At 39.7% G+C, this 27240-nt stretch overlaps 5 protein-coding genes and 1 long non-coding RNA gene across 7 annotated transcripts in view; 5 read left to right on the forward strand and 1 right to left on the reverse strand.

The window, feature by feature from the left end:
- Window positions 1–3009, forward strand: part of LOC311259892 — a 17881-nt gene extending 14872 nt beyond the window's left edge. The window contains exons 2-3 of the long non-coding RNA XR_014622952.1: window positions 2065–2161; window positions 2437–3009. This is a non-coding gene — a long non-coding RNA (uncharacterized lncRNA). The remainder of the gene's footprint in view (window positions 1–2064; window positions 2162–2436) is intronic.
- Window positions 1–11096, reverse strand: part of fam171a1 (family with sequence similarity 171 member A1) — a 24264-nt gene extending 13168 nt beyond the window's left edge. The window contains exons 1-3 of the mRNA XM_084357269.1: window positions 10637–11096; window positions 2062–2289; window positions 1314–1406 (exon numbers count right to left, since the gene is read on the reverse strand). Of these exons, the coding sequence (XP_084213395.1) occupies window positions 1314–1406; window positions 2062–2289; window positions 10637–10748 (433 nt within the window). The 5' untranslated portion in view covers window positions 10749–11096. The remainder of the gene's footprint in view (window positions 1–1313; window positions 1407–2061; window positions 2290–10636) is intronic.
- A 588-nt stretch (window positions 11097–11684) lies between these two features.
- Window positions 11685–13658, forward strand: LOC311259527 (RLA class II histocompatibility antigen, DP alpha-1 chain-like). Of its 2 annotated transcripts, none has more exons than XM_084356746.1 (4): window positions 11685–12380; window positions 12613–12876; window positions 12964–13245; window positions 13340–13658. In XM_084356746.1, the coding sequence occupies exons 1-4, from the start codon at window positions 12302–12304 to the stop codon at window positions 13459–13461; spliced, it is 747 nt and encodes a 248-aa protein (XP_084212872.1). In that variant the 5' UTR covers window positions 11685–12301; the 3' UTR covers window positions 13462–13658. The 2 variants fall into 2 exon arrangements, with proteins under 2 accessions (XP_084212872.1, XP_084212873.1); XM_084356747.1 differs by having other exon boundaries at window positions 12994–13245.
- A 1119-nt stretch (window positions 13659–14777) lies between these two features.
- Window positions 14778–18136, forward strand: LOC311260118 (H-2 class II histocompatibility antigen, E-S beta chain-like; the record flags this gene model as incomplete). Its single annotated transcript, XM_084357630.1, has 6 exons — window positions 14778–14829; window positions 15536–15802; window positions 16948–17229; window positions 17780–17890; window positions 17984–18009; window positions 18110–18136. 6 exons carry the CDS (start codon window positions 14778–14780, stop codon window positions 18134–18136), a joined length of 765 nt encoding a protein of 254 aa, XP_084213756.1.
- Window positions 18137–20840: 2704 nt separating this feature from the next.
- On the forward strand, window positions 20841–22641 carry LOC311259525 (H-2 class II histocompatibility antigen, A-U alpha chain-like). The gene is made up of 4 exons (XM_084356745.1): window positions 20841–20935; window positions 21061–21324; window positions 21412–21693; window positions 21787–22641. The coding sequence occupies exons 1-4, from the start codon at window positions 20857–20859 to the stop codon at window positions 21906–21908; spliced, it is 747 nt and encodes a 248-aa protein (XP_084212871.1). The 5' UTR covers window positions 20841–20856; the 3' UTR covers window positions 21909–22641.
- Window positions 22642–23852: 1211 nt separating this feature from the next.
- On the forward strand, window positions 23853–27153 carry LOC311260119 (H-2 class II histocompatibility antigen, E-S beta chain-like; the record flags this gene model as incomplete). The annotated part of the gene is made up of 5 exons (XM_084357631.1): window positions 23853–23910; window positions 24056–24316; window positions 25102–25386; window positions 25654–25764; window positions 26780–27153. 5 exons carry the CDS (start codon window positions 23853–23855, stop codon window positions 26821–26823), a joined length of 759 nt encoding a protein of 252 aa, XP_084213757.1. The 3' UTR covers window positions 26824–27153.
- Window positions 27154–27240: the final 87 nt, after the last annotated feature.

Raw genomic sequence — 27240 nt, forward strand, 5'->3', positions numbered from 1 at the left:
AGAGTGTGTCGGACGGAGGGCAGAGAGGCACGTGCTGTGGGCAGTGTGTACTCAAGAGGTTTGCATGTTAATGGCGTCTGTACTTGTATGCGTGCTGTGTCTGTGAAGTTTTTTTTGTCAGACAACACAGCTGACACGTCAAATTACTCCCTTGTTGGTCACAGACACACAAAAGACGCAGCAGACAAAGAGACTATATTGATTGTGCCTGAGTGAGAAAGCCTTATCTAATGTAATTACACACATCTTAACAAAGAGGCTGACTAACAAAGGCAGACAAATGATTTATATTGTGTGTATGTGTGTGGATGGAGGAGGGAGGATTTTTCATCATGGCATCTGTCAGACCTTACTAGACAGTAGGCTGTTTAATGTTTGGGTAGGACTAATTCAGTTTTTATTAAACAAATATGTGAATTTATCAGTGTTTTTTTTTTGTTATAAAAGCAGGATAAGAAAATATAAATACATGAGTAACACTGTGGCTTTAAACATGCAAAAAATGCTGTTGAACAATTTATATTTTCTGCAAACAGACTTTTTTTTCCTCTTTACCTCCTTTCATCTGATATATTAAACCTAGTGAACTAATAATGTCTTCTTGCGGCTGAGAAAAAACCCAGCTTATGTGTGTGTAAACTAGGAAACAAATCCCACTTCAAAGATAAATAAAAAAGTATTAATACGAGGTGTTTTTGCTCGTCATATGTAAAAAATCTGCCAAAGAACAAGTGTTCTTTAAAAAGAGGTGATGTCCGAAAAAAGTCCCTATATCTCACTGAAATGCTACTTGGTGAGTGTGTCTCACAATACGTGTAAAGAGATTTGACTAAAAATTAGGTTAATATACTTTAGTTTTTACAATGTGAAACATAAAATCTGGGTAAAAATGTAGCTTTGCCATAACAGTTGACATAACAATCTCACCACAAGGTCTTTTAATAGCTGCTCTGGAGCTTTCAATCACATCACATGACCTTCCTGTGGAGATGGAGTTTGCCCAGTTGTCATGGATTTATACATAGATGTTTGAATATCTGTAATTCTGACAATTTTAAAGACTTTTCTCTAATTGGCTTAACATTTGAGATTTTAACTTCATCTGCAGAAGAAGCTCATGTGACATGATCAAAAGCTCCAGAATGGCTGCTACTGAAAGTTGAGTTGAGATAGTTTTACTGTTGAGACGTCTTTTAAAACAATCTGCTTATTTGAAAAGATTTTAGTGTTTTTTTGGTAAAAATTGTTTAAGAAAAAAAAAAATCTAAACCACAGCCGTTCATATAATGATGCATACACACACTGTGTCTTACCTTGTAGGCCTGAAACAATCTCCACAACATCTTCATACACCGTCAGAGTAGCAGCTCTTTCTGGTAGCAGGTCGAGGCTGATGGAGGAAAACACTGGGACACAAACAGGACCACACACATCACATTAACTGACCCAATGAATTCACAATCAGATAAGAAGCAAACTGCAATCTACCTGGCCACTTTACTGATCGGTATCGGACATAACAAGTCATTAAACCATCTTTATACATTTTTAATACTCCTGCTTTCATCCTGTCTGCTGTGCAGGACACAAGTCTGACCCAGCGAACTGCACTTCTTTCCTCTTCCTTCCTTCCTTTCACTCCTCCATTGTTCAGAGCTGGTAAGCGTGATAATCCAATTGGCTGCCGTTCCGTTGGCTCATAATAACCACCTCCCTCTACACCCACTAGTACACACACACACACACACACACACTGTACTGCAGCCTCTTGGGAGGTACTTTGTGTGCACAAGTGTGTGTTAGTGAAAGGGAAGCTTAAGCAGCCCCCTTGCTGGGTTTTGGCATCTACTGTAATAAATTAGTAATGGAGCACTCCACTCATCATTAGCTCACACACCTGGCACAAACTCACAATGTTTCCTTCACACTAACACATTAAACAGGCACACACATGGAAATCAATAACCTGAGAGCAAACACTGCAAATGGAAATGTGGAAATTCATAACATCAGCTCCTGCAACTGTCCTAAAATATCTCTCTCTCTCTCACACACACTCACCAGGTAATCTGGAGGGAGTCCAGGGCACAGAGTTTGGCACATATCCCTGTTTGGTTGCGGTGACGACCAACAGTGTCCCAAGGCGGTAGGGGAAGCGCAGGTAGGTGTTGCCATCAGCTGATGAGGTTTCCGTGGTTACAGGAGTGTGGTTGGCGAAGAGCTGTATGGTGGCTCCTCCCAGGGGCTGGTGAGTGCTGGCATCGCTCAGGTGAACCTTCAGAGTCACCTCTGTGAAGCGACAGAGTGTTCACTGAGCTGGTGTATATATATCTGAGAGTCAATGCAGAGAAAATCACTACAGACGAAAAACACAGCGGTGTTATAATTACAGCCGTCTAAAAAACAGTCATCTACTGTAACTGGGTTTTGTTTCAGTGCCAGGCCCTTTGCCTCCAATCCACAAAGACGGCGTTCCACATCCCAGCCAATCACAAAGAGACGGCCGTCTGACCATTTCCTGGACTCCTACCAACAGCACTTCCCCTCTGAAACAATGGACCATTTCCCTCTCTCAAAGAAGCCTTGGACCAGAGGGGAAAAGCAACTGTACAAATAAACACCTTCACTAATGGAAAGGAGGAATAAAATGCATTTACACAGACTGCCTGTTGATTGAGGAGAGGCTCACAGCAAAGGCTCGAAGATAACAACAATCTCACTTGTTCACTGCATGCCACACTACATCTGATGAAGCCTTTATCATATTCTGTGTCAGACTGAAATTTTGAGGCATGTCAGATGGTGCAATGACTTCTTGGTGAACTGTACCAATACAATGTAAACAGAAAAAGAAAGAATTAAATGACAAGATGATATTTCACCAAAAATAATCAACTATACTGCAACTATTTTGAAAACTGACTGTTACAGTTATTTAGTTTAGTTAATTATATAGTTATTTCAAGCAGGATGTGAGGATTTGCTGCTTTCCTTTGCCTTATATTAAACGGAATATATAATTGTGTTTTGGGCTGTTGGTTGAATAAAACAAGCAATATGAATATATGCTAATACAGGGTGTGTCTGTGCCATATCATATTGTTCACCATTACACCGGCACGTCATGCTGTTACACACAGCAACAACAAGCATGGCTGAAAGGAACAGTAACATTGCTACTGGCTCCATGTTTAAAGAGTCATTTCAAAAAGGGGAGCGACTTCAAGTGTTTGTTTTTGGAAATGTCAGATGTACTAATGCTGACTGGTCCGATCATTTTTTGACCGGCCTCAAGTGTATAGCTTTAAGCCAGCCAGAAGGGGCCAAACAACAAACCTTATTCACCGTCTCAAGCAGAGGCACGTTGTGGTAAATAATGTAAATAGCTTTTTAGTTTATTTAGTCTATTTTATTCTATCTGACTTGTTTTGCATCTGTGTAACTAACATGCTGACTTGTTTTGTGTCTGTGTAACTCACGTGCTGACTGTGTACTGAACATGCTGACTTGTTTGTGTCTGTGTACAACTACGCCACGTGTCTTTAATTGCCCCCCCGGGGACAAATTAAGTTTTAGAATTGAATTGAGTACGAAAAGAGCAAAACATTCCAGCAAGGAGAACTCAGCAGTTTCTGTTGAACCATTTAAACTAGTATTTTGTTATACTGTCAAAAATATCATAATTGCAGAAACAGAAATATTGTGATATTATTTAATTCAGATGATTGCCCACCCACATCACCATGGGATATTAAAAATCATGGACAAAATTATCATTTTTATCACAGAATAATATGTTGATCCTTTTCTCAATTAATCAATTAATCAGTGGATGCAGCCCAAGAAGAAAAAATATTAAAAGAGACATGTCATCAATTTGCAACATGCATCTCTGGTACTGTCTTGTTTTGAAAATGTCACAAAACAATAAACATGCTACTTTGGCCTTAGTGCTGACGATTTCAAGCATCAAAAAAATCCCTTAAAGAGGAAGAGAAGAGTTCTGGTTCTGCTACACAATCTGTGACACCAGTGAAGTGAGACTGCAGGCAGTACAGTTGCATGGATAATACTTCATAGCCGTTGTTGTAATTACCATTAATCAAGTTGATAAAGGTGGGGCGTCTTTTAATTACTTTATATACTGCTGGGCAGCTTGATAATTCCCCCCCAGAGATCAATTAAGTCTTATCTTAACCAATAGTGATATAGTGGAAGTGGAGAGGAAGCATAAAGTGGCAAGTAATGGCAGGAAAATGGAAATGCAAAAGTAAAAGCAAATCAAAACTGTGCTCAAGTACAGTAAGATATGCACACATCTATGTTCTACTCTGCAGTGAGGCAGTTCAGCTTCATTATAGAACAAGCTGAAAAACAAAAAGTCGATCTCAGCTATATATCCCAAAGGTATGATGAAAACAAACTTAAAAAACACTATAATTTAACATTCAGGCCACCCCACGCTCTCTGTGTCTTCACACATGACAACATAAACTCTGTTTGATCGTTGGCTGCTGATTGACCCGCGGTGACCGCTCAATTAAGCCTGAAAGGGTTTCTCCCTCAATCTCCCTTGACCTAAACATACCCACCTCCCCCATATTCACTGCAACTGAATTTCATCGTAACTCTTTCTTGTAACCCCACCCTTCGTGACACACACGCTAACACATACATACCCCCGGCTAGACTAATCCGCCCTCCCCCCACACTCAGGGATCCTGCGGTTGGGGAGGAACCACACTGACAATCTGGTAAGAGTTCAGCCCGAGTGCAGGCTCCACCTAAAAACACAACACTGCGCTAAATGATACCTTTGCATGGTAGAAGTTATATGCTGTTTTGTACGGGACAGAATCTGGCAGAGCAACGTGTCAATCTCAAACCAAAGACATCATTATCCTGAGAGGTCTGGTGTGAAGATCTGCTCTGCAGCTGCTTTCTGGCCCTTCACTTCATTCCTCTCCTTAATTACATTTGCGCTGTCACAGCAGAGGACTGGAAAACAAAAAGATTCCCCCTTGAAAGACTCGTCCCAATGCATTAAGATTTGAGATGTGTGTTGGGAAAGATCATGACCTCACTTCCTGTTCCCCTCCCAGTGATATGTTGTTAGGGGTACCAGCTGTGCTCACTTTAAAAGAAGCCCCCTGGGAGACTCCAGACTGACAAATGCAACAGTCCCCTCCCAGTACTCATCCAATAAATCACTACTGCTGTGGCAGCATCGTTAAACAAGCTCCTTTCTGCTCTGACGAAGATCTCGATTCTGCAGCTACACTCGACCCTCCATAATGGTACTGACTCCTTGTCTGTGTATATTGAGTACCATATGGACAATAAAGGTATCAAAGAGAGTTTTGCCTGACCAACGCTGCGATCCCAGACCAATTATCTCAGGCAGCAGCAGCCAAAGCAGCAGGGTGGTTGTGTGTGTTTGAATGCGGGTAGAAAGACCCTAGGAGTGAGAAAGACTGTGTGAATGTTTTCAGCCCACTACAGCCTGAATTAACACAAGTGTGGCGTATTAATCAGAAGTTACAGGGAGGCAAAGCATTCCTGCACCATTAAAGTGAGGTGTGATAAACTGGAAATGCCTGGAATGGCTGGCCTCCATTGGGCGTGTGAGGGGGTTTGGTGCCCTTCCAAATCGAGAAGGGGGGAAACAGATGCTTTCTGCATACAAGGCTGAGGGGAAAGCTTGCTTGTACACAACATCAATATAACAGTTGCAGCCATGCAAGTGGTCACTGCTCATTAAATTAGTGGCTTATCACAAGTTGGTGGTGTTCAAAGTGAGGTCAGTTAGGGTTGTGCGACATGACGCTATATACCGTGCCATGGTAGAAATGTGTCCACCGTTAGAGATTTGGCAATAAAGTTTACAGCATGGGAGCTACCTCTTGGTGTCTCTGTTATATATTTGGTATAGGCTATGTAGCATACTCTCTCGTGATCTGGCGAATCCAGCTTCCTCGATAGGTAACGTGATTTGGGCAGGACTACTTGAGTGACGTTTGACGACAGTAATGATCATGTTTTCATGCTGCACTGTAGAGCTGCAATTTTTTTTCTCATTCAAGCTAAAATGTGAATATTTTCTGATTTCTTTATTCCTCTGTGACAGTAAACTGATCATCTTTGGATTGTGAACAAAACAAAAAAATTGAGGACGTCATCTTGGATTTTGGGAAACACTGATCGACACAGTCTCGTATTTTATGGACCCAACAACTAATCAATTAATCCAAAAAATAACTTACTCAACAGTGAAAATGCTTGTATGGCTGTATTCTCATTTGGAAACTTAAAGCCTCCATTTTGAAGAACGTTAGTTAAGTCTTTTGTCAAATCAAGTGTTGTCCTGTGAGGAAGTTGCTTTTGTTTTGTATGTTTTAAATCAGTCAGAAATTAATCAAATGTGATGAGGTATGGCACGGTACGAGGGGAGCCAAAATAACTTTTCTGTCCATATGCCAAATAGCTAGTGATTGTTAAAATTTTAACTGCCACTCAGTAGATTACGATTGTTCTTTTGGTGGGTGGTTAGTGAAGAAAATCTCTCAGCCACTTGCATTTGGCCGGTGTCTTTTGTGCCCTGACAGTTATTTTAAACCATTTCCTAATTACATTAAAAGAACAATTGTTTTGTGATGTGTATAGTTATGTATAGGTGATAGACACCCCTAATGTCTGTGAAAAAAAGACATGTTGTTTATAATCATTCAGCAAACGCAAAGTGAGTTTCCAGCTGCCTGTTTTTATGTGCACTTTCAATTTGCACATAAAAAACCTGCATGGAAATAGTTTTTGTGCTTGGCTGTGTTGGAAAGGTTGGTGAATCAATAAAAACAAAATGCAACAAAGTGCAATGGAAACAGACTTAGTGAAAACATGGTGACTTAAATGTCCCTCAAGCTTCCACTGGAGAGGCTAAAAGATGCAGCAGATGAAAACATCAGGTCTGTGTGGAGGAGGAGGCCATAACCTCTCTCATATTAAAACATGAAACAAGCACATGCCATGTTTCATAACATTTTGCATTCTGTTTTCCACTGTTTGCCGTTGACTGCAGTCTTTTATTTACACCTTCTTCTGCATTGATTTAGTGGCTTGAGAAAATGCTAATAATTTTGGAACAGGTTTGGCTACAAAAGATCAAATCAACAAGTCTAAGAAGACTGTAACAGCGAAACGGGGCGACAAAACAGATTTCTTTCACCATCTCAAGCAGCAGCACATGGTTGGGTACAAGTGGAGCCAGAGATCATGTGACAAGAGCACAAGAACTCTTTTCACAGACTTTTGAGGAGCTGAAACATTGGCAAATTGTTTGCGTAATAAAGTATATTTGAATTAAAGTATTTTAAAGAAATACCATCCAGCCGTAATGCCGACAAACCAAAAAGAAAGCAATGCATTTAAGGATTTGACTCTTTTAAAACTACAGCAGAGTGTGTCGTTTCAACTTCAAGCTCCAACAGACTGTTGTTTGTGTTTCTGGATGTAATGACTTGTTCGACCACAGCAAACTAAAAAACTAAGACTGACGCTGTTTGTTTCTCATTCAGATTAACAACAAACATCTGATTCTCAGTGTGGTCAGTAACAGACCTATTAAAACTGTTATGGGAACAAAACAAGGATCACATTAAAAAGGTCAATAAGATTAAGTATGAATCACCAGCAGGAATCAAACATGTCACAACATGTGGAAACAGATCTCAGCGCATGGTTTACAAAATAAAAAGCACACACACTAAAGCTCTGCCATTACAAATCAAGAAAAAGGTTTCCGATCGGTGTCCACCCTGCTGCTATTTTCCCTCATCTGGATTAAAAAACAGATTAGACAGAGTTTGTCAATCCCATTAACTCAGCAGGGGACTCAAAGCAATTACGTTACATCATCAGGTCTCCACTCTCATGCTAAAGAGTAAACCGACTCCTTTCCTCTTTCTTCAGTACTGTATACCATTACTGGTTCTGCTCTTTGACCTCCCCCTCCCTAACTACAATGATGTCTCATGACCCCATATATCCTACCCAAACTGAGCTGCTGTTAGCACTCCGACCAGCACCTCGTGATTAAAATCAAGCTTGGCTTGCTGGTGACGATATGATTTGATTGGTCTACTTCCTGGCAGCCCTTGTCCAGCTTCAGCGAATGTTTGTCTGCTGGAGATGCAATGCCATGCCTATTATGGGCAGCAGTAATGTGAGTGAGATCTATATCTGCGGGTAGATTGTCTGTCTGGCTCCACTCATCCATGTTGCCTGCTGGACGGAGCAGGAGAAATCCTCAGTATCGACCTGAACACACACACACACACACACACACACACACAAACACATACACACACACAGCCCCCGGGGACAAGTGAAGGTCAATCTGAGGCGAAGTCAACACCAGAAAAAGAGTAAGGGAAAACAGAGAGCCGAGAGAGAACGTGACAGCCTTCAAAGCACCGCAATCTTATGAATTATCATAGGAATTATACCTTGTTATTTACCAAAGCTTTTCATACATAAAATGCCTGTGGCAAAGCCTTCAAGTAGAACAACTTCAAAAACTCCTCATTAAATCATAAAATAAGTAACTAACTCTGCAATGTTGAGAGCGTGGAGGGTTGCATTTCATCTCACCCTGACTACTGATTTACAGGAATAGTTACTGTATGTTTACATTCATACTTCTACTGTAAACACAGTTGTAGTGAGAGGACCAAATGTAAGCTAGCTAAAAATAAAACAACTCCAGTGTGTGTGTGTGTGTGTGTGTGTGTGTGTGTGTGCGTGCGTGTGCAAGTGAGAGATAAAAGTGATGGGTAAAACAGATGTGGCTCCACTTTCGTAGTAAATATGACAGGGCAGCTTTGAAGTTGGTAACTGAATGAGATGCCAACAGATTAGTGTGATTCATGCTGGTTTTCAAACTGCATGTGTCTGCTGCAGCAGTGACAGGATACCCTATGACACTGAAGGGAAATTAATGTATTCACCCACCGCAGCCCTGTTATGGTTAGCTGCTGACACCGCTATCTACAGACACCACTTCACCGTCAAGCCGATTTCATTCCTCGAGTATAATCTTTGGATTTAATTCTTTATAGTTTTCAGTGTTATAATCTCCAAAAAGATATTTCATATTTTAGTTTTTTATGCTCCATCTGACAGATAGTAGATGCTAGTAATGCATATAGTATAGTTTTTTTAAGTCACTATGCTTAAGTGGGGTGCGACTAAACATGTTCATTGGTTTGGGCACAGCTAAATTATGTGCTGGTACGCAAAAATGTAGTCCAGTTAAGTTCTTGGACTTCTACTAGGGGGTCAACCGAAACCGATACCAGTTATTACAAATCAATAAAAAGTTTTAAAAATCTGATACATGGGACTGATATTCATTTGCAGTAAAAAATAAAAATCTTTGTGTCAAAATTTCAAACAACCAGTGATGGAATAAATCTAAGTACAATTTACTCAAGTACCACTAATTGTAAGTACCATTTTGAGGTACTTTACTTGAGTATTTCCATTTTCTGCTACTTTATACTTCCTCTCCATTACATTTATTTCATAAGTTATATATTATAAGTTAGTATTCAGTGTTGATGGGCTATTAATTGTGATGTGTTACCAATCAGATAGGCGACACATTGTGTGAGAGGATGTTGCATCAGAGCCAAAGTAGCACATTTTAATATGTTTATTTTATCAGCAATCTGAAAGAAAAATCCCTGATACCGATAAACGGAAAATGCTGAATATCGACCCCGCTAATCAGCCAGGGCTGATCATCGGTCTACCCCTAACTTCCACTACTGTAACACTTGAATTACCTGGATGGGATCAATAAAATGTATCTTATTTTTCATCTTATCTCACGAGTAAAGTAAAGTTGAGCAGAAATTAATATTTAGAAAAAATATTTTCAGTGACTTAATCATCATTTGGTTAATTTTTAACAGCATAAATGGCAAAAATGAAAAGGTTCCCACTTCTTCAATGATTAGCATTTGCTGCTTTTTATTATAGCAGACTGACGAGCTTTCTGTTTAACACTGCTGGACCAAAAGAAGCATTTGAATATGTCAACCTGGGCTCTGGGATCACACTGACTACCTGTGCAATCAAGAAAATAATCATTAGTTTTAGCTCGAGCACAAAGGCAGTGTATTAAGTTTGTTGTTGGTACTCATCTATTTGCTGTGAGACACCTGAGCCAGGTGGTCTCCTTGTTCCCACACAGTCCAAAGCGAGATAAAGAGTGTTTTCTGTTATAGCGACGATTAAAATGACAAATCACAGCAGCTGGACTCTCCCCTGCTGCATGATTGTGGACTATACGAGGGCATGTTTTCAGTCACTCACACTATTAGTATTTTCAACATTCATGTCTACATGCGGATTAAAAAGGTTGTTATCCAGTGAGATGAAAACAAGTTGGGCTGATAAACATTTCAGAGAAGTTTTCGTGCTGTTTCTGCCAGCAGCTAACTTGCTAACGCTAGCTAAGTTTTGGTCACCTCAGCATCCGAGCAGGCTAGCGGTACCATTAGCCACCAAAATAGCCGGCTAACCAGCCGTTAAATGGACAAAAGGAGGCTGAGGAAAATATTAAAAACACTTTTACCTTCTGTGGCTGTGTCCTCCGGTAATGTTTTGGCTGCTGCTTCGGAGACAAGGTATCCCAAAAGGCAGAGTACAATCGCGGCGGCTCGTCTCCGGTCCACAGCCCGCATCATTGCAGATGTGAGTCTGAAACGGTTAAAAAGCACAAAGTAGGAGCCAAATGTTGAGCGGGGACTAACTCACTGACCGGACACATCAGCGTCAACTCGCTTTATTCCGCAAAGCAGGCGACACTCCATGCTCAGCAGCAGCAGCAGTCCCGGTTTTTCCCCCTGTAACGCCGTGTTTCTCCTGTCCCGTTGTGCATCCCCAGCCCTTTTGCCGCTCGGTCGGTTTTTTCATCGACGGCCCAGCCAGGGTCAGAGAGGAGGAAGACGGCCCCGTTCCTCTGAGCCACATGCCCCAGAACAGCACCAACAGGCGGCTTCGTCCGCACGCAGCACCGCTGACATCCGCAGACCTCCAGCGCCATCTGCCAGCCAAATAATGGACAGTACAGCTTTTTATTCTTGTTCTGGTTTAATATTGTTATCAGACCACAATATCACTAAATACATTAATAATAATGATGATGATAATAATAATAATAATAATAATAATAATAATAATAATTAAGGTTGGTTAAGCAATTAAAATTGAGCTTTAAGAAAAAATACAAAGCTTTACAAATAGAAAACAACTTTTTTTTTTTTTCCTCCACCTCCAAGCTGATTAAAAATAACTAAAAACTTCCCTTTTATCATGCTATAATCACTTAACTAGTAGGCAATATCATTTATGGATGTATGTTTCAATAAATGATGTATGTACATTTAGTTTTCGACCCTCCAATTCCTGAGCAGCTTGATGTTTTTGGCTTTTACTGAAGTTGTTTCACAGCTGTTGGATGGACTGCCATGAAACTTGGTTCACAGCCTAAAGATAACCTATTATCACTTTGGTGAACTCCCCTGACTTTTCATGTACAGTAGCGCCACCATCAGGTCCCAGTTGTCCAATATTTTGGTTTAGGGCTAAATAACTACAGAACTAATGACATTCCCATCAGCCTCAGCTTTATTCTGTGTTTAGTGCCAGTTAGCAAATGTTAGCATGCTGAACTAAGATGGTCTGCGAAACATCTGCATGTAAGCAGTGTCGCTGTGAGCATGGTGGCCTTCACATAGCATGGCTGTAAACTCGGTATTATTTGTATTTACTGCTTTGTTTTCTTGGTAAAACCCTTTCATTTTCACCAGTTTTGCATTAAAGACCACAATGGAAAAACTTCCTCGGTAATCCCTGACATTTTGTAGTTGTTTTATGATTGAATTTCCTCCATCTCATCAAATCAGCTAAAGTAAATGACATTAGAAACTCTCGTCATGGAATATGTCACAAACCTTTCAACAACATTTCCAACCACGTTAATGGTAAGGTCAATAAGCCACCGGGTTTTCCCCTCTCGCGTAAAGTTCCTCATAGTGCACAGATTGGAGAATGTCTTAGCTGCAAAACAGGTTAGACAGTCAGACAAACATTTATATCAGTCTGAACTTGCAGTCTGGACCAATAACAGACTGCAGTTTTCTCTGGTAACTTTTGGTCATGTGAAAATCTGTGTGTTTCCTTATTATGAACAGGTGAAACATGTTGCTCCTTTCAGACTGAGAGTTTCCATTCGACGATGAAGATCTGCCGCTCAGACATAAGGCGCTCTGCTCTCATAATCCTGATGCTCAGCAGCTTCTGTGCCTGCTCACAAAGTAAGAATGTTATTTAAACTTACGACACTTTTGTTCTAGTTTCTAACATTAATGGTAATTTCATGGAAACATAGAAATATGATGCATTCTTGAGTGTTTTCAGTTTCTTTGCATCAAGAATACAAATGCCTAAAAGAAAGATAAAACATCATTAGAAAGAAACTGTAACTTTTGCAAAGTGGAATTAAATGCAGTCTGATCAGATCTTTATTTCTATTGGATTGTGTTTCAGTTCCCCATGAAGTTCTCTATGTTGTGGGCTGCTTTGTGAATGGCACAGTTGAGGTCCAGTTCGAGTTTGATGCTGAGGAGATCTTATACATGGATTTCCCAAGAAATGAGATTGTTTACACTGTGCCCAGATTTCTTGATCCTGATCCAAGTGAAATTTTGTTTGGTTTGAGTACACTTCGCGATGCTCTGGAAAACAAGGACCTCTGTTTAGCATTGACTGCAATGTCAGCACAGGAAAAGAACAATCCACCAGAAGAAATCAGTAAGTTAATCTCAACATTTATCTCTGTAGTGATGTGATTGATACATTGCTGATGACGTTTTTTACTTGCCTTTTGTCCCACTTAAGACCCCCCTGACAGCATCCTCTACCCTGCAGAAGAAGTCCAGCTGGGCGTTGAAAACACCCTCATTTGCCTCGTGAATCATTTCTACCCACCTGACATCAGAGTCAGCTGGACCAAAAATGGTGATCCGGTGTCAGAGGGGCCGTCACTCAGTCGATATTTTCCCAATAATGATCAAACCTTCCACCAGTTCTCCACCCTGACATTCACACCGAGGGAGGGGGACATTTACAGCTGCACTGTGGAGCACCTGGCCCTGGACAGACCTGTAACAAGGATCTGGGGTGATTGTTTTATCTAACGGAGGCACTTAAAAATAGATTAAAATGTTTATTTTGTGTCTGTATTGATGCATGTACTTTCTGACTTCCTTCACAGATCATGAATTCAGTCATCCCAGTCCTGCACCAGATATTGTCTGTGGAGTGGGCCTGACTCTGGGCTTGTTGGGAGTCATTGTTGGAGTATTTTTTATTGCCAAGGGACACCATGGAGATTAATTTCTCTATTGCTGTCACTATCGCTCTATCACTTATTTAAACATCGCTATCTGACATACACTGTATGTTTGATTCTGTCTGTTTTGCAACTTTGAAACCTGTTAGGAATATCAACATTCATGCATAAAAGTGCTTTATATTCTCAAATTGTTTGCTTTAAAGAGAGTATTATAAATAAAGAAATCAGTGGAAATGTTTTACCATGCAGTGGATGATTATTACTTGTATATGATTTCAGGATTTATAAAGTACATTGCATATAAATAAGTTATAGATCAAATAAATCTGTTCGCTAGTGATGTAGTTACTCGAGATATGAACCATATATGAACCATCTGAAGTACAGGCACAGTTTTGGGCTCTTTTGAGTGCTTCTTTTGGTTTGAAAACGTTTAATTATATAATTATTTTTCTCGCCTACATTTTTTATGCAAAAACATGCCTGCAACCTATAACTGCTCTTATTAGCTGGACAACACAATGGGTCCACATCATATACTTTTACATGGTCCAAGTTCAAATTAGGTAACAATATCACTTGTTTTTCTATCTAGGAAATATCCAGGCGCCTGGCAAAAGTAATGCCATTTTGTGTCCTCAAAATATCCCTGATTGAGAGTAACAGGGGTAAAAAAAAAAAACAACAACAACTCATTATAGTTCTTTATTTCCTCTTTTACACTACCTTTAAGCATGTGAAATTATAGTAGGTGGAAAAACAGCCTATTCAAAGAGCAAAAGTCATAAAACTACATAAACTTAGGACTTTAAAATTGATATAAACTTTATATCACTGGATTGTAAGTTTCATTGGCTACATGAGGCATCAATCATCTGGAGGCATGGAGCATGTAAGTGGTTCAGGAGAGAACTGACAGCTATAATCACTTATTTTGCAGGTCAAGATTTTACACAAAAAACTCACTCATTTTACCACTTGCAGGCTTTTTTATAAATAATCAGTACTTTAGCTTTGTGGCATTTTACAGAAATACTTAAAAATAAAGCTGGTGCTGTTAATGCTGGACTTACTTCAAGATGCAGGACTTACTTAAATGGATTAAGTGTTTTTACAGTATTACATTGCTGGTACTACCTGTTGTATGCCAAGAGAACACAAGTAGTAAAACCACACAAAATACCATTGTGATCATGGAACACTGAAGATTTATGTGAGTGTGACTACCACACCTGCAGGGAAAAATGCTGTTTTTAAATCTGCAACTGAACTTCCTCATTTGTCGAGATCATAATCAACTTAACATTTTCTCCGTTCAACATTTTATTCATTTGATCTCTCGCACTGAAGTGACAACATGTCTCCTGCTCTCCGCTTCTTTACTCTCCTGTTGGCGTTTTCAAGAGCAGGTAAGTAAGATGAAAACAGAACCGATCATCATGTTTATTTGTATAGATATGATAGAGTCAAACTTATAGTAGTGCATGCCTCTGTTCACATTTTTACCTTTAGAGTGCAGTGTGTGATAATATTAAAGGAGACCTATTATGTTCATTTTCAGGGTCATGATTTTATTTGGGGTTACTACTAAATATGTTTACATGCTTTAATGCTCAAAAAACACATCAGTTTTCTCATTCTGTCCAGTGCTGCAGCTTTGTATTCTCACTCGCTCTGTTTTAGCTCCTGTCTCTTTAAGGCTCTCCTCCTGAATACCCAGTATCCTCTGATTGGTCAGCTCACACACGCCTGACCTCACCGCTAAACAACAACAGAGCAGCTGCGCTAAATCAATTCTTACATGCCAAACTAGCCACTTGCCGTAAGTTATGCAAATATCTGACTCTGTGACGTAGTGTGATGTCACAAAGTCACGGAATTAAAGGTAAGACTACTGACGAGGCGTTTCAGGAGCAGGGTTTTCTGTGGGAGAGAGGAGCTTCTGTTCTGATCTTTTGAACTTTCAAGATCTTTTACATGCACAATAACATACAGTATATGAAACACTGTAAGAAAGGAAACATTTGAACAAGCATAATAGGTCTCCTTTAAATGAAAAAGAGGGTACAACTAACAATCAATATCAACTAATATCTGTTGGTATTATTTTTTCAGATGCTCTCTATGGTCATCTTTTGAGCCGTTGCCAGTTTAGTTCCCATGATGGTCAAGATGCTGTGTACCTGGAGCAGTTCTACTTTAACAAGATATTGGAGGTCCAATACAACAGCACTTTGGGGAAAGTGATCGGCTATACAACAGAAGGAAAAACATTTGCAGATATCCTCAACAACAACCCCGGGTTTATCCATCATGAGCAATGGAAAGCAGAATTTTGCAGACGAGGTGCCCAGCGGGCTTATGGTGGTCTTCTTGTCACAGGTGATAATCACTGAACATAACAGGACTTGTCCAAAAGGGAACGGGAAGTACATTTTCTTCCTGGGTGTTAAATCTGAAGCCAAATGCCACTATATGTATTAAATATGACGCTACAGCCATCAGCCGCTTAGCATTGCTTAGACTGAAACTGGTTTGCCTCATTGTGCCCCACGTGGATTGGCGTACATTCAGGATCTGCATGAAACTGTACTCGTTCATACCAGCCTAAACACACCTAATTTATTTCCACAAGATCCATGCATTATTAACAATTAAATCAACAAAAAATCGAGAAGGGGATTAAAAAATCTTGCAATGTTAAAGAAAGTAAGAAAGAATTCCTGGACCTGTTCCTTTATCCAGATCCATCCAAAAGATAATAGGGTCTATTATGGGCCAAGTTTTGTTGTAATCCATTCAGTAGTTTGTGTGTAATCCTACTGACAAACCAACAACACAGGTGAAAACACAACCTCTTTGGTGGAGGTAAATCACAGGGGTGACCAGTTCAGGGTTGATATTGGCAAGTGGTTGAATGCTAACATTACCGGAAGCTAATGGGTTGTCAAATATTTTGTTTTACCTTAAAATATATCCCAATGTCCCACCGGAGTTTTACTATCCATTGTATTTTCAGTTGCTGATCAATCAGGAAGCGGTGAAATGATAAACTTTTATCAGATTCCTGACATTTGTAGGACTTGCAACCTGCAACACAGCAGAACATTTGAGCTTCCCGCCCCGATCGTGATGTCGTGATGACGAGAGGAAAATGGCAACCATGTGAATATGGTCTATACCATACATCATATTACGTGAGCATCCTGTTGCATTTAAGTAGACTTGAAACTAGTGATTGATACCATAAACCCCTTAGAAAACTGTTCACTGATGTCATTAAAACAAAAGAGAAGTCGGATCATTTAATCTCTTAATCTTAAGTGTGAACTTCTCTTCTAATCAAGGGGAGTCATCCCCTTCTGGTCATTAGAGAAAAAAAATGCAGGTTTAAGGTGCTCCTACATTGGCTTCACTTTTAGACCCAGAAGGTCTGTCCATATTTTGGTTTTGCAACTTGTAAAATGCTGATAGCAAAATGTGGTATTTCACGACAAAATATTGTGTCTTGGGGTTTTTTTCTCTAGTTGAGCCCTCTGTTTGGGTGAGGTCAGTTGAGGCAGCAGGCAGCAAACATCCAGGCATGCTTGTCTGCAGCGTGTACAACTTTTATCCTAAACAAATCCGAGTGACTTGGCTGAGGAACGGAAAGGAGACGACAACTGACGTGATGTCCTCTGACGAAATGCCCAATGGGAACTGGCTCTACCAGGTCCACTCTTTTCTGGAGTACACACCCAGACCGGGAGAGAAAATCAGCTGTAAGGTGGAGCACGCCAGCCTCGTGGAGCCCCAGCTTCACGAGTGGGGTAAGAGAGTGCATGTGGACATGTGAGGTAAAAGCCGTGTTTTCTGTGGGAGAGAGGTGCTTCTATTGGTGTAGACTTTGACCATTTTAACTTTGAAGATCTTTTATATGCATAAGAAACTGTATAAAACAGTCAACACAATGACTTCCAACTTGAGCAACTACAACGGTAAAATGCTAAAGCATCGGTAATAATTACCCAGTAGCAGATAATAAAACTTTAATGGCGGTAATCTTTTTTTAATACTGAGAACTTTTACTTTTTGATACGTTAAGTAGATTTTGCTGATGATACTTGTTAAATTTGACTTAATTATGACTGCAGGACTTTTTTTTGTAATGGTGTCCTGCTACTAATAGGTATTACAAGTGTTCTAGGTATGACAGCATATTTAACATAAACAAGTACATCCCATGCCGTTGTAGTTTAAATGTGAAAATTGTGATGCATGAACAAATAAAGTGGCACAGTGTATATAGACATCTTTACATCAAATATATATCAAATAAATGGAAATATGATGCAGTGTTTGTGATGATGGTCCTTCCAGAGCCTATGTCTGACTCAGGGACGTATAAGATCATTGTTGGGATAGCAGGGCTGCTGCTGGGTCTGGTCTTCTCAGTTGGCGGGCTGATGTACTACAAGAAGAAATCTTCTGGTGAGAGATGAACTCTAATTTATATTGAGATTAAAGTTAACATTTCACCTTTACTGATAGCCGCTTTGACCTCATTGTCTGTATGTTTTGCAGAGCGGGTTTTGGTGCCAACAACTGAGGTAAGCATTTATACGTCACAAATAATCTCTCTGTCAGTTTGTCTGAAACATTTGTGGCACAATGTCACTTTTCTGCCTCAATGATGAATTTGTCCTACAGGTGTTTTATCCAGAGAACACACTTTAAGGAGAAACCTGTGGGGATTCACTGAGAATACCATCCTGATCAAATCCAAACGCTCAGTCTACGTGCATATTTCTGTCCAGTCAAAAATTTGTTCCTACAATTGAATGTTTGACCACTGTGTAGAATGATGTATGTGCAGAGTTTGACACTAGAAGGCTGTTTTCACATTTATCTGCTTAAAGTTAACATTTTCTGTGTGCTCAATGAAAATCTGGACTTTATGTTTACAGTCAAGTAGGAGACATCTTGTGTGCCATTTTAAGGATTTTAATATAGTCATTATACGTTTTTCCTACAAAAACCATGTCAGACACATATTATGGTGTGTTCCCACAGAAAGCAAGTAAATTTTTCACATTCATGTCTATTCATGCTGAGCTGAAGTTGATAAAATGGCACAACAAATATGCAAAATTTGCATACTCGCACAAGCTGAAAATATTCAGCAGTCAGCATAAAATGTACATATATTGTGCGTATGTCGTCTGACTCTGCCAAGTGTTAAATGTGGTTCTTATGCAAGTTACTCTGTGAGGCTCAGATCCAGCTAGAGAGAGTTGGGTGCAGAGCCAGACCTTCTGAAAAGAATAAACACCCGGAGTCACATTATATTGTGCTCTGATCCGGAGCTGTTTACTGACGGGAGGAGAGGTGAGATATTACTTTATAACTTTTTAACTTTTGGGATTAAAAAGTAGATTAATCTTCACTCCTGTTAATCAACCTGACTGTGGCAGCGATCCGCCGGGGTTTACCTGCAGCCTGGCATTTCTGTACTGTAATGTTGACTGCTGACTGGAGCTGGAGGGGAAATACTGTACTTCACAAATATAACTTTACAGAGAGGAGAGGGGGAAAAGATGACAGAGAACTTAAGTCTTTGAGAACTGAGCTAAGTGAGACGCTCAACTGATTTCCAACAAATAGACGCACACCCTAAAAGTGTGCTGATGCCACACTGTTAGAGAATTGTTATGTATGCCTTAATGTGTGGAGGGGATCTTTAAATGTTCTTTTCATTTTCTTGCCAACATTAATAAAGCTACAATATATCTGTTTCTGTTATCTGATTATATATTACTACAATGAATCCTCAAAGTTCAGAGCAGTGTTGAAGAATAAAGACTCAGATCTCAGTAACACCTTTGGTTTCATTCTGTACATCTCTACAATGTTGTGGCATACATTCATGTTTGCTTTTCTCTAATAGGTTGTTTAAGTTGATGCTGACATAGTGACTAACAAACAGAAAATTGCTGTTAGCCTCCTATTAGCAGCAACAAGTAGCTGTTTTTAGCGAAAAAGCTGCATCATGATCCTCAACAAGAGTCTACAGCCCAGTCTGCAGCTCTGTGAGCTTGTGGCCGCAGCAGCTTTGAGCTAAATGCTAACAACAGCATGCTAACATGCTCACAATGACAATACTAACATGCTAACGTCTAGCAGGTAATATCTATCGTGTTCACCATCTTAATTTAGCGTATTAGCATGCTAACATTGAGTCATTAGCAATGACGAGTACAAATAAAAGTTAAAGGACCTGTTTGTAATAATGACACTCTGGGTTTCACAACTCGTCAAAAACAGACGCTTTCCAAAGGAGTAAAAATAGGAGCTTTAAGAACTTACCACTCATTAGGATTCATCCTATGGGCACCATAGATATCTTTACAAAAGTTGATGGCAGCCTACGTATGAAGCTGTGGTCACTGCCCCAAAATCATCTTACAAAGTAGTTCTGTTGTGTCTAGTATTTGGGCTATTTCCTCGTAGGCTACTCGCTATATTAGAATATGTATGGGTGTATGAAATTAAGTGTATGTCAACCTTCATCATGGTGAGAATTGTATTCATTGTTATCAAAGAAAACAAACATGACTTCATGTAACATGTTTCTATCATATATATCCTTCACAAACTACAGGAAATGAAAAGTCTGTAGAATTTTAACCCCTAAACAAATGCTCGCTGGGTCGTAAGCAATCACACACGCAGGTGTTTTCATACATGTCTCTTTATGTGCCAATAAGAGTATCAAAGGTGTAACTCATAACAGGTGCAACAAAACTAACACGAGAGTGAAAGAGAGTGAGATGTGCTCTAATGAGTAAAATGTGACTTGTATCATAAGTCACAGAAGAACTCATGTTAATAAGCTCTGTGTCAACTACAAAGTCATTAGTATCAAAGATTTAATGAAAGATCAGTTGATTCCACTAAATTCCTGTAATGTTTTTAGTTTACTAACTCACATCCTTCCAAAACATTTACAAGAACGTTGACCTCATATGACATGGCATAAGATAAGATAAGATAAGATGTTCCTTTATGGATTTATTGATTTATATCCCCTTGAGAGAAATTCACAGGTAACACAGCCGTACAGAGGGAAATAAGTAGCACAAGAGTAAGTCTCAAAAAAAAGAGACGATAATAAGGAGATTTGGCTTTATGCTAGAGTGCCGTGATGGAGCAGAACCGGGCCGGACACGTATCTGGTGGAATCACTCTCCCACAGAACAGGTTGGACTGCTGTTTTCCCGTCAACAGTTATATAACAGGAAGCTGTGGTCACACAGGCTCTGCAGGCTCATTGTCAAACTTCCCACAGTGGATTTGATTTGCGCATGATGTGGTCATGTGACTTCTGATTTTTCATGCGTGAGTTTCATGCTGACAAAAGAGAAACGGACATGTGCAGAGTCAGACGGTCTCCAACAATGGTGATTCGCAGCCGAGACATGAAGCGCTCTCTTCTCGTAATCCTGATTCTCAACACCTGCTGTGTGTTTTCACAAAGTAAGAATGAGTTTAAACTTGACTACCTTGTTCTAGTAAGATGAATACTCTGTTTCTTTAGCTTTATGCCATACCTTTTTACCAATTAATTTATATTTTCCTTGTTTCCATTTATTGTTTTTCAGTTGCCCATGACGCTTACTATCTTGTTGGGTGCTTTGAGAATGGGACAACTGAAGTACAGTTTGCAATAGATGCTGAGGAGGTTTTCTATGTGAATTTCAAGAGGGAAGAGGTTGTGTACACTCTGCCCAAATTTGTTGTGGATGACCCGAGTCATATGTTTGAGATTCCGCATTTATACAGGGATGCTGCGAGAGCCAAGGCCCTGTGTCCAGTGGCTGTAGCGTTGCTCAAAGCAGAGGAGGAAAATCCACCGGAAGAAAGAGGTAAGTTAACATCAACATTTATCTCTGTAGTGTTGTGATTGATAAAATGATGATCACGGTTTTTACTTGCCTTTTGATCCACTAAAGACCCCCCTGAGAGCATCCTCTACCCTGCGGAAGAAGTCCAGCTGGGCGTTGAACACACCCTCATCTGCTTCGTGAATCATTTCTACCCACCTGACATCAGAGTCAGCTGGACCAAAAATGGTGATCCGGTGTCGGAGGGGGTGTCACTCAGTCGATATTTTCTCAATAATGATCAAACCTTCCACCAGTTCTCCACCCTGACATTCACACCGAGGGAGGGGGACATTTACAGCTGCACTGTGGAGCACCTGGCCCTCGCCAGACCTTTAACAAGGATCTGGGGTGATTGTTTTATCTTACGAAGGCACTACAATACTATGATTTGTTGTAAAGGATATCCTTGGATCTGTAATGATGCATGTTTTTCCTCCACAGAACCTGAATTCACTCATCCCAGTCCTGGACCAGATATTTTCTGTGGAGTGGGCCTGACTCTGGGCTCGTTGGGAGTCGCAGCTGGAACAGTTTTATTGGTTAAGGGACATCATGGACAATAATTTCTTTGCCTTACAGATATTACACACATGAAATTGATAATAACATGCCATATTATATTTAAATTTAAGGCATTTTTGAAAGCAGAAATAATAATATTCCTCTTAAAAAGGAAATGCAGCAGTAAAACACATCTGTATTGTTATTTTATTATTATTATTTAATTATTAGGCGAATATTCGCTTCACGTTTGGTCTGAACGCACCACGGTTCTCAACTTAGCACTCAGGGATTTTGCTGCTACAGTCTTACTTGGTCAAGTCAGACCCAATAGATATTGCATAACTGACATTGCTGAGTTCTTTGATTTTTCTTTTTCTTTGTTGTGCTGATATTATATTTTTTACAAATGATTGTCCCATGATTGTCAGGTGTGACCACATCAGTTCAGCTGTTCAGTGAAACTGAACCATAACATTGTAATACACTATAAGTAGCGATCTCCAGCTTCTGGCCTTCTTCCCAGGTCCAGTATTTACCCCAGAGGTAACTATGGTTACAATGGCTGGTTTGGTGAGCAGTTGTTTTAAATCTGAAAAGATATACCAGGCAGCTTTTGCAGGAGACCCTTATTTATATAAATGATTGATGATAGTTTTCCTTTTGTTGCTAGTGAGGATCTGCCTACTTTTCCATAGAGTACACAGTTCTGATTATGATATTCATCTTTTGTAATGAAATGTAAAGCAAAGAGAATAACTGAATGATAATAAAGGAGTGAAAATGTGCACTTACTCAGGGGCTGTACTTAAAGACATGACATGTAACATTTCCAAAATAAAATCTCCAAACAGGACTACACCTTTGTTCTATATTTTTGAGTTGTAAACTTAGAATATTCTGAATGTAAAATACTTGATCGACTGTATCGGAGGGTAAGTTGAAATATGAGAAGCACTGTGGATGTGTGGTCAGGCACAATGAGACACTAGGAGGAGGATCCACTTTAATTCAGGTTTATTGTAAACTTAAACAGGATGTGGGACAATGGAAACTCGCACCAATCAAATCTGGTTTTCTAAACAGAAAATAAGCACTATGAATTACAAGCAATCAATAAACTATCACCATACAAACTAAACACACATGGAGCCAATATCCGGATGTATTAACTCAACATACATTCATTCTTACTTAAATAGCTCAAACGTCAAGATTCTGCCAACGTAATTGAACAAAGAACAGATAATTCACATTTTCACTCAGACAAAATAATTGCTGCCAGTAAGGAGCCCAGGGTTCTGCTGCAGGTGGTGACAGGGCTCACACCTGAACTCAATCCTCTATACACAGGCTCCAATAAAGCCATGCTTGATCCTCTCTTACCCCCTTTCGACTAAAGCAAACCAAGTGCTAGTTCTGGGCTGGTGCTGGTTCAGATTTGGTTCAACCTGCGAATCTTTGAAGAACCAGTTTGCTTTTCCATGATCATGAGAGCCACTGTAGAGTCACATCGTTCAGTCACTGTATGTGTCTCCAGTTTTCCAGCATTATAGGAACAACTATGGTGGACTACATCGACTCTTTAAGCGTTGCTCCTGGCTTTGGATGCCTACATTGCCATCTGAACGTGACCGGTCCTTGGACCCCTGTTGCTTTGATTTGGCGTCCATAGTAAAAATCTTTTGTAAAAACTGTGGTCATAAGTGGTTTTAGTTGGTCCTTGGTCATGATAACCCTGCCCACAGCCCCTGACATGAGCCTTAATTTATTCCAGATCAGCAAAGTGTTGATGCCGCTTCATTTAGTAGTTGGTTCCTCCTCTGTGATGACATTTAAGGCAGTCAGTTTACAAGCCGAGCACTTAAGATCCTCCCTTTATATTGACACAAACATACTTTGAACCACACCTACTTACAGTAATGTTGTTGAACATCTGCTGCTTCACTTCCTCATAGCGAGATTGATTTACTTCTCACTTTGACTGTATGTTCTCATTTGTCACCATGCGTACTTGCAGCTTCTTTTCACTTCTGTGTCTGCTCCTGTTATTTTCAAGAGCGGGTAAGTAACATTAAAATAAAAATCTATGTTGTTGTTTAATTGTGTTGCTGTTCACATTGACAAGAAAGAGAGAGATAAGAATGGATCATGAACAAGACAATGCAGCTTTCTACATCATCTAATACTTGTTGGCTTTCTGTTACAGATGCACTCTTTGGTTACATTGTGGGTCATTGCCGGTTTACTTCTTCTGATGATCTTGTTTATCTGGCACAAGTCTACTTCAATAAGGTGTTTCTGGGTCAATACAACAGCACTTTGGGAAAATATACCGGCTACACAGAGAAAGCGAAAGAAATTACAGATGGCTTCAACAAAAACCACAAAATGTTGGAACAAGAAAAGAAGAATTACAACAAATGCAAAACTTACATTCCTTTGGTTTTGGACGTGTTCTCACAGACAGGTGATTTTGATGACTTCAGAGTACAGACTACAAATTACAGTGCTGTTATTTAGTACGTATGTTGTATCAATAAAATACTTCCTGGGTACTTATAGCAAGTACAACTGAAGAAGAGGCTCAAGAATTAAGGGGTAATAACTCTGTTTAGGAGGGAATAAACGTGCAAGTATTTTATGAATTACTGCATATCTATTGAATAAACACGGGGTCAAGTTACAAATTGGCTTTATTGAGGTAAATGACTTTATATGAAAGGCAAGCTATTAATTAATTCAACATATGACAAATGTATTTTAGAGATTAATCCCTCAGTGGGTCTGGTATTGTTGTTTTCACCTTGTGAGTGTGAATCATAGCAACATTTGGTCCTGGAGACCTATTGTAATGAGAACTACCACAGAAGTGATTCAGAAGTATTTTGCCAGGTGTTTTTTATGTCTGTATGTGGGGAGATTTTGATCTTTTCTACTGAAACCAGCTGCCTGCTACATGTAAAAACGAGGCTATGAGTGCACCAAAGTAAAGTTGTTAATATTAATATTAACGTTAGTCTTAAAAGTTTTTTTTCCTACATACAACCGTGTTTATTCTTTACTCCCTGTACTTCTTCTGCCTCCCGTTGGTACCCAGTTAGTATTGAACTGGTATGCTGTATGTACAACATATTTATGCTGTAATTTGCATTCTGTAATCTTAAATGTTACTGAAACTCTCTTCATGATAAGTGGATTAACTTAAGATCTAAAATTTCATGCTAACTTGTTCTGTGCACTGGTTCTTTCCAGCGGTCGAGCCCTCCGTCACGCTGAGGTCAGTCGAGGCAGCGGGCAGCAGACATCCAGGCATGCTCATCTGTAGCGTGTACAAATTTTTTCCTAAACAAATCCGAGTGACTTGGCTGAGGAACGGAAAGGAGGTGACATCTGATGTGACGTCCACTGAGGAAATGCCCAATGGAAACTGGCTGTACCAGATCCACACCCATCTGGAGTACACACCCAGACTGGGAGAGACTATCACCTGTAAGGTGGAGCACGCCAGCCTCGTGGAGCCCCAGCTTCATGAGTGGGGTAAGTGAGTGATCGGAGGTGTGACAGGATTAGATTAGCTTAAGGCTGCTGTAAGTGATTTTTTTTTTTTATTATTAAAGTAAGTGTTAAATATCTCTATAATTCCAACAGTAATTACTGTTATAGAGTGTTTGGTCAGTGACCATCAAGGCAAAATTGTTCTTTCAACTTTTAGTTAAATGTTCCTTTGAAAAGATTATGCTAGGAGTATTTATTAATGCACAAAATGGAAATCTAATGCAGTGTTTGTGATAAATATGTTTTCAGTACCGAACCCTGCATCAGAGAGAAACAAAATTGCCGTTGGGACAGCGGGACTGCTGCTGGGTCTGGTGATTTTCGTTGCTGGCATGATTTACTACAAGAAAAACACTAGCGGTGAGATTAAATGATCAAATTAACCTTGCAAGGCAGATGTATTATCCTGCCAGGCTTCAAGCTATGTGCTCGTAGCCGAACGCACAGTGGTTGAATCAATCAGCCTCCTATGAGGAACAACTGGCAGCTACGGGTGTAGTTTAGGTGTGGCAACCAGAGAGAGAAGCAACGTTTGTAAAGCTGTAAACCGAAATCCATGAAATCCAAAGTCCAAGCATAAAAGCTGGCAACACAAGGCAACAAAAACAGAAGGAGCACGCAGGGGCAAAACCTAGAATAAAAATACAAAAACTAAATAAAAGTACAAACCAAGGAATCGTTGAGATAACAGGCAGTAGCACAAGGAACACTGAGACACAGGATTGATGTGGGAAAAGATGAACCAACAAAGTGTAATTGAAAATCACAGGCTTGAATGACAGGGACTAATTAACAAATGTAACACAGGTGAACAGGGACAAAGTCAGGAAAAGGACAACGGGAAGAAGTGAACACGAGGACAGAACTAGCAAATAAAACAGGAAATACATAAACCAAAACTGCAACCATGACAATCACCTATTCCGTATTTTTTGAAAGCGTCTTCCCTTTTTCAAACAGTTTCTAGTGTCGTCTTTCCAGATGGTTCTGGTGACAAAGCATCTAGCACAAAAGGTTAAAATTAACCAGCAAAATCGTATTCTTTGGACCTCCAGTGTTTACAGCCCAGCCAAAGAGCATGTAGAGATAAATAAGTCCTTTTTAAAGACTACAAACACACAAGCAGAACAACCGCATTATACATTACTGAATGTGTTGCCACCTGAAAAAGCTGTTACAGTGCAGCGGACTCGAGGGCATCGATGAACTTGTCAGCAAAGATTTATTGTTTCATTATTCTTTAAATCACAGAGTGATTGTTTCCAACCCATCAGAGTTTATGTAGCAACGTTAGTTGTGACAAGAGCCTTTGTCTATATTCAACTCAAAAATCAGCTGTGTGTGACTTTGTTTTCCTTTTTGTTTTTACCCCCAGGGCGGACGTTGGTGCCAACAAGTCAAGATTTGTGCAGCGAGTGAAAATGTGAAATGATCCGTGGAATCAACTGACAAAAATGGCTCAAAGGATCAAATGAAGAAGGTCTTTATGTGGAGAAAATCCTTAAGTTCTCATGTCTGTAGGAATAATTTGTGTTGTAATGTTGACTTAGTGTAAACTTTAATCTCAGTTTGAGAAAAAACAGTCTTGATGTGTTTTGTCAAAGTCTCCATTTTCTTTTGTACTGTACAGATTACGATGAGTTAAGTGAGGTTTTTTCTCTGAAGTGACTTGACTAAACTCTGATATATTCTGGTGTTCAGATGATCAAAAACTCTTGTACTATATACTGTGGTTAATGTATTCTTGCTAATAAACATGGAGATTAATCTGACAACAATAGCATCATTGATGTTACTGAAACAGCTAAATCTTATGGGACTATAGCATTTTAGCTT

This window comes from Pagrus pagrus, assembly GCF_965226575.1.
Source record: "Pagrus pagrus genome assembly, chromosome: 7".
Lineage (NCBI taxonomy): Eukaryota > Metazoa > Chordata > Actinopteri > Spariformes > Sparidae > Pagrus > Pagrus pagrus.

What these genes read in the sequence shown, in the direction of transcription:
- LOC311259525 (XM_084356745.1), top strand. Translation starts at nt 20,857, where the DNA reads ATGGTGATTCGCAGCCGAGACATGAAGCGCTCTCTTCTCGTAATCCTG. An exon ending in CTGCTGTGTGTTTTCACAAA is followed by an intron (nt 20,936 to 21,060) that starts GTAAGAATGAGT and finishes ATTGTTTTTCAG; the next exon opens with TTGCCCATGACGCTTACTAT. An exon ending in AAATCCACCGGAAGAAAGAG is followed by an intron (nt 21,325 to 21,411) that starts GTAAGTTAACAT and finishes GATCCACTAAAG; the next exon opens with ACCCCCCTGAGAGCATCCTC.
- LOC311259527 (XM_084356746.1), top strand. Translation starts at nt 12,302, where the DNA reads ATGAAGATCTGCCGCTCAGACATAAGGCGCTCTGCTCTCATAATCCTG. An exon ending in CTTCTGTGCCTGCTCACAAA is followed by an intron (nt 12,381 to 12,612) that starts GTAAGAATGTTA and finishes ATTGTGTTTCAG; the next exon opens with TTCCCCATGAAGTTCTCTAT. An exon ending in CAATCCACCAGAAGAAATCA is followed by an intron (nt 12,877 to 12,963) that starts GTAAGTTAATCT and finishes GTCCCACTTAAG; the next exon opens with ACCCCCCTGACAGCATCCTC.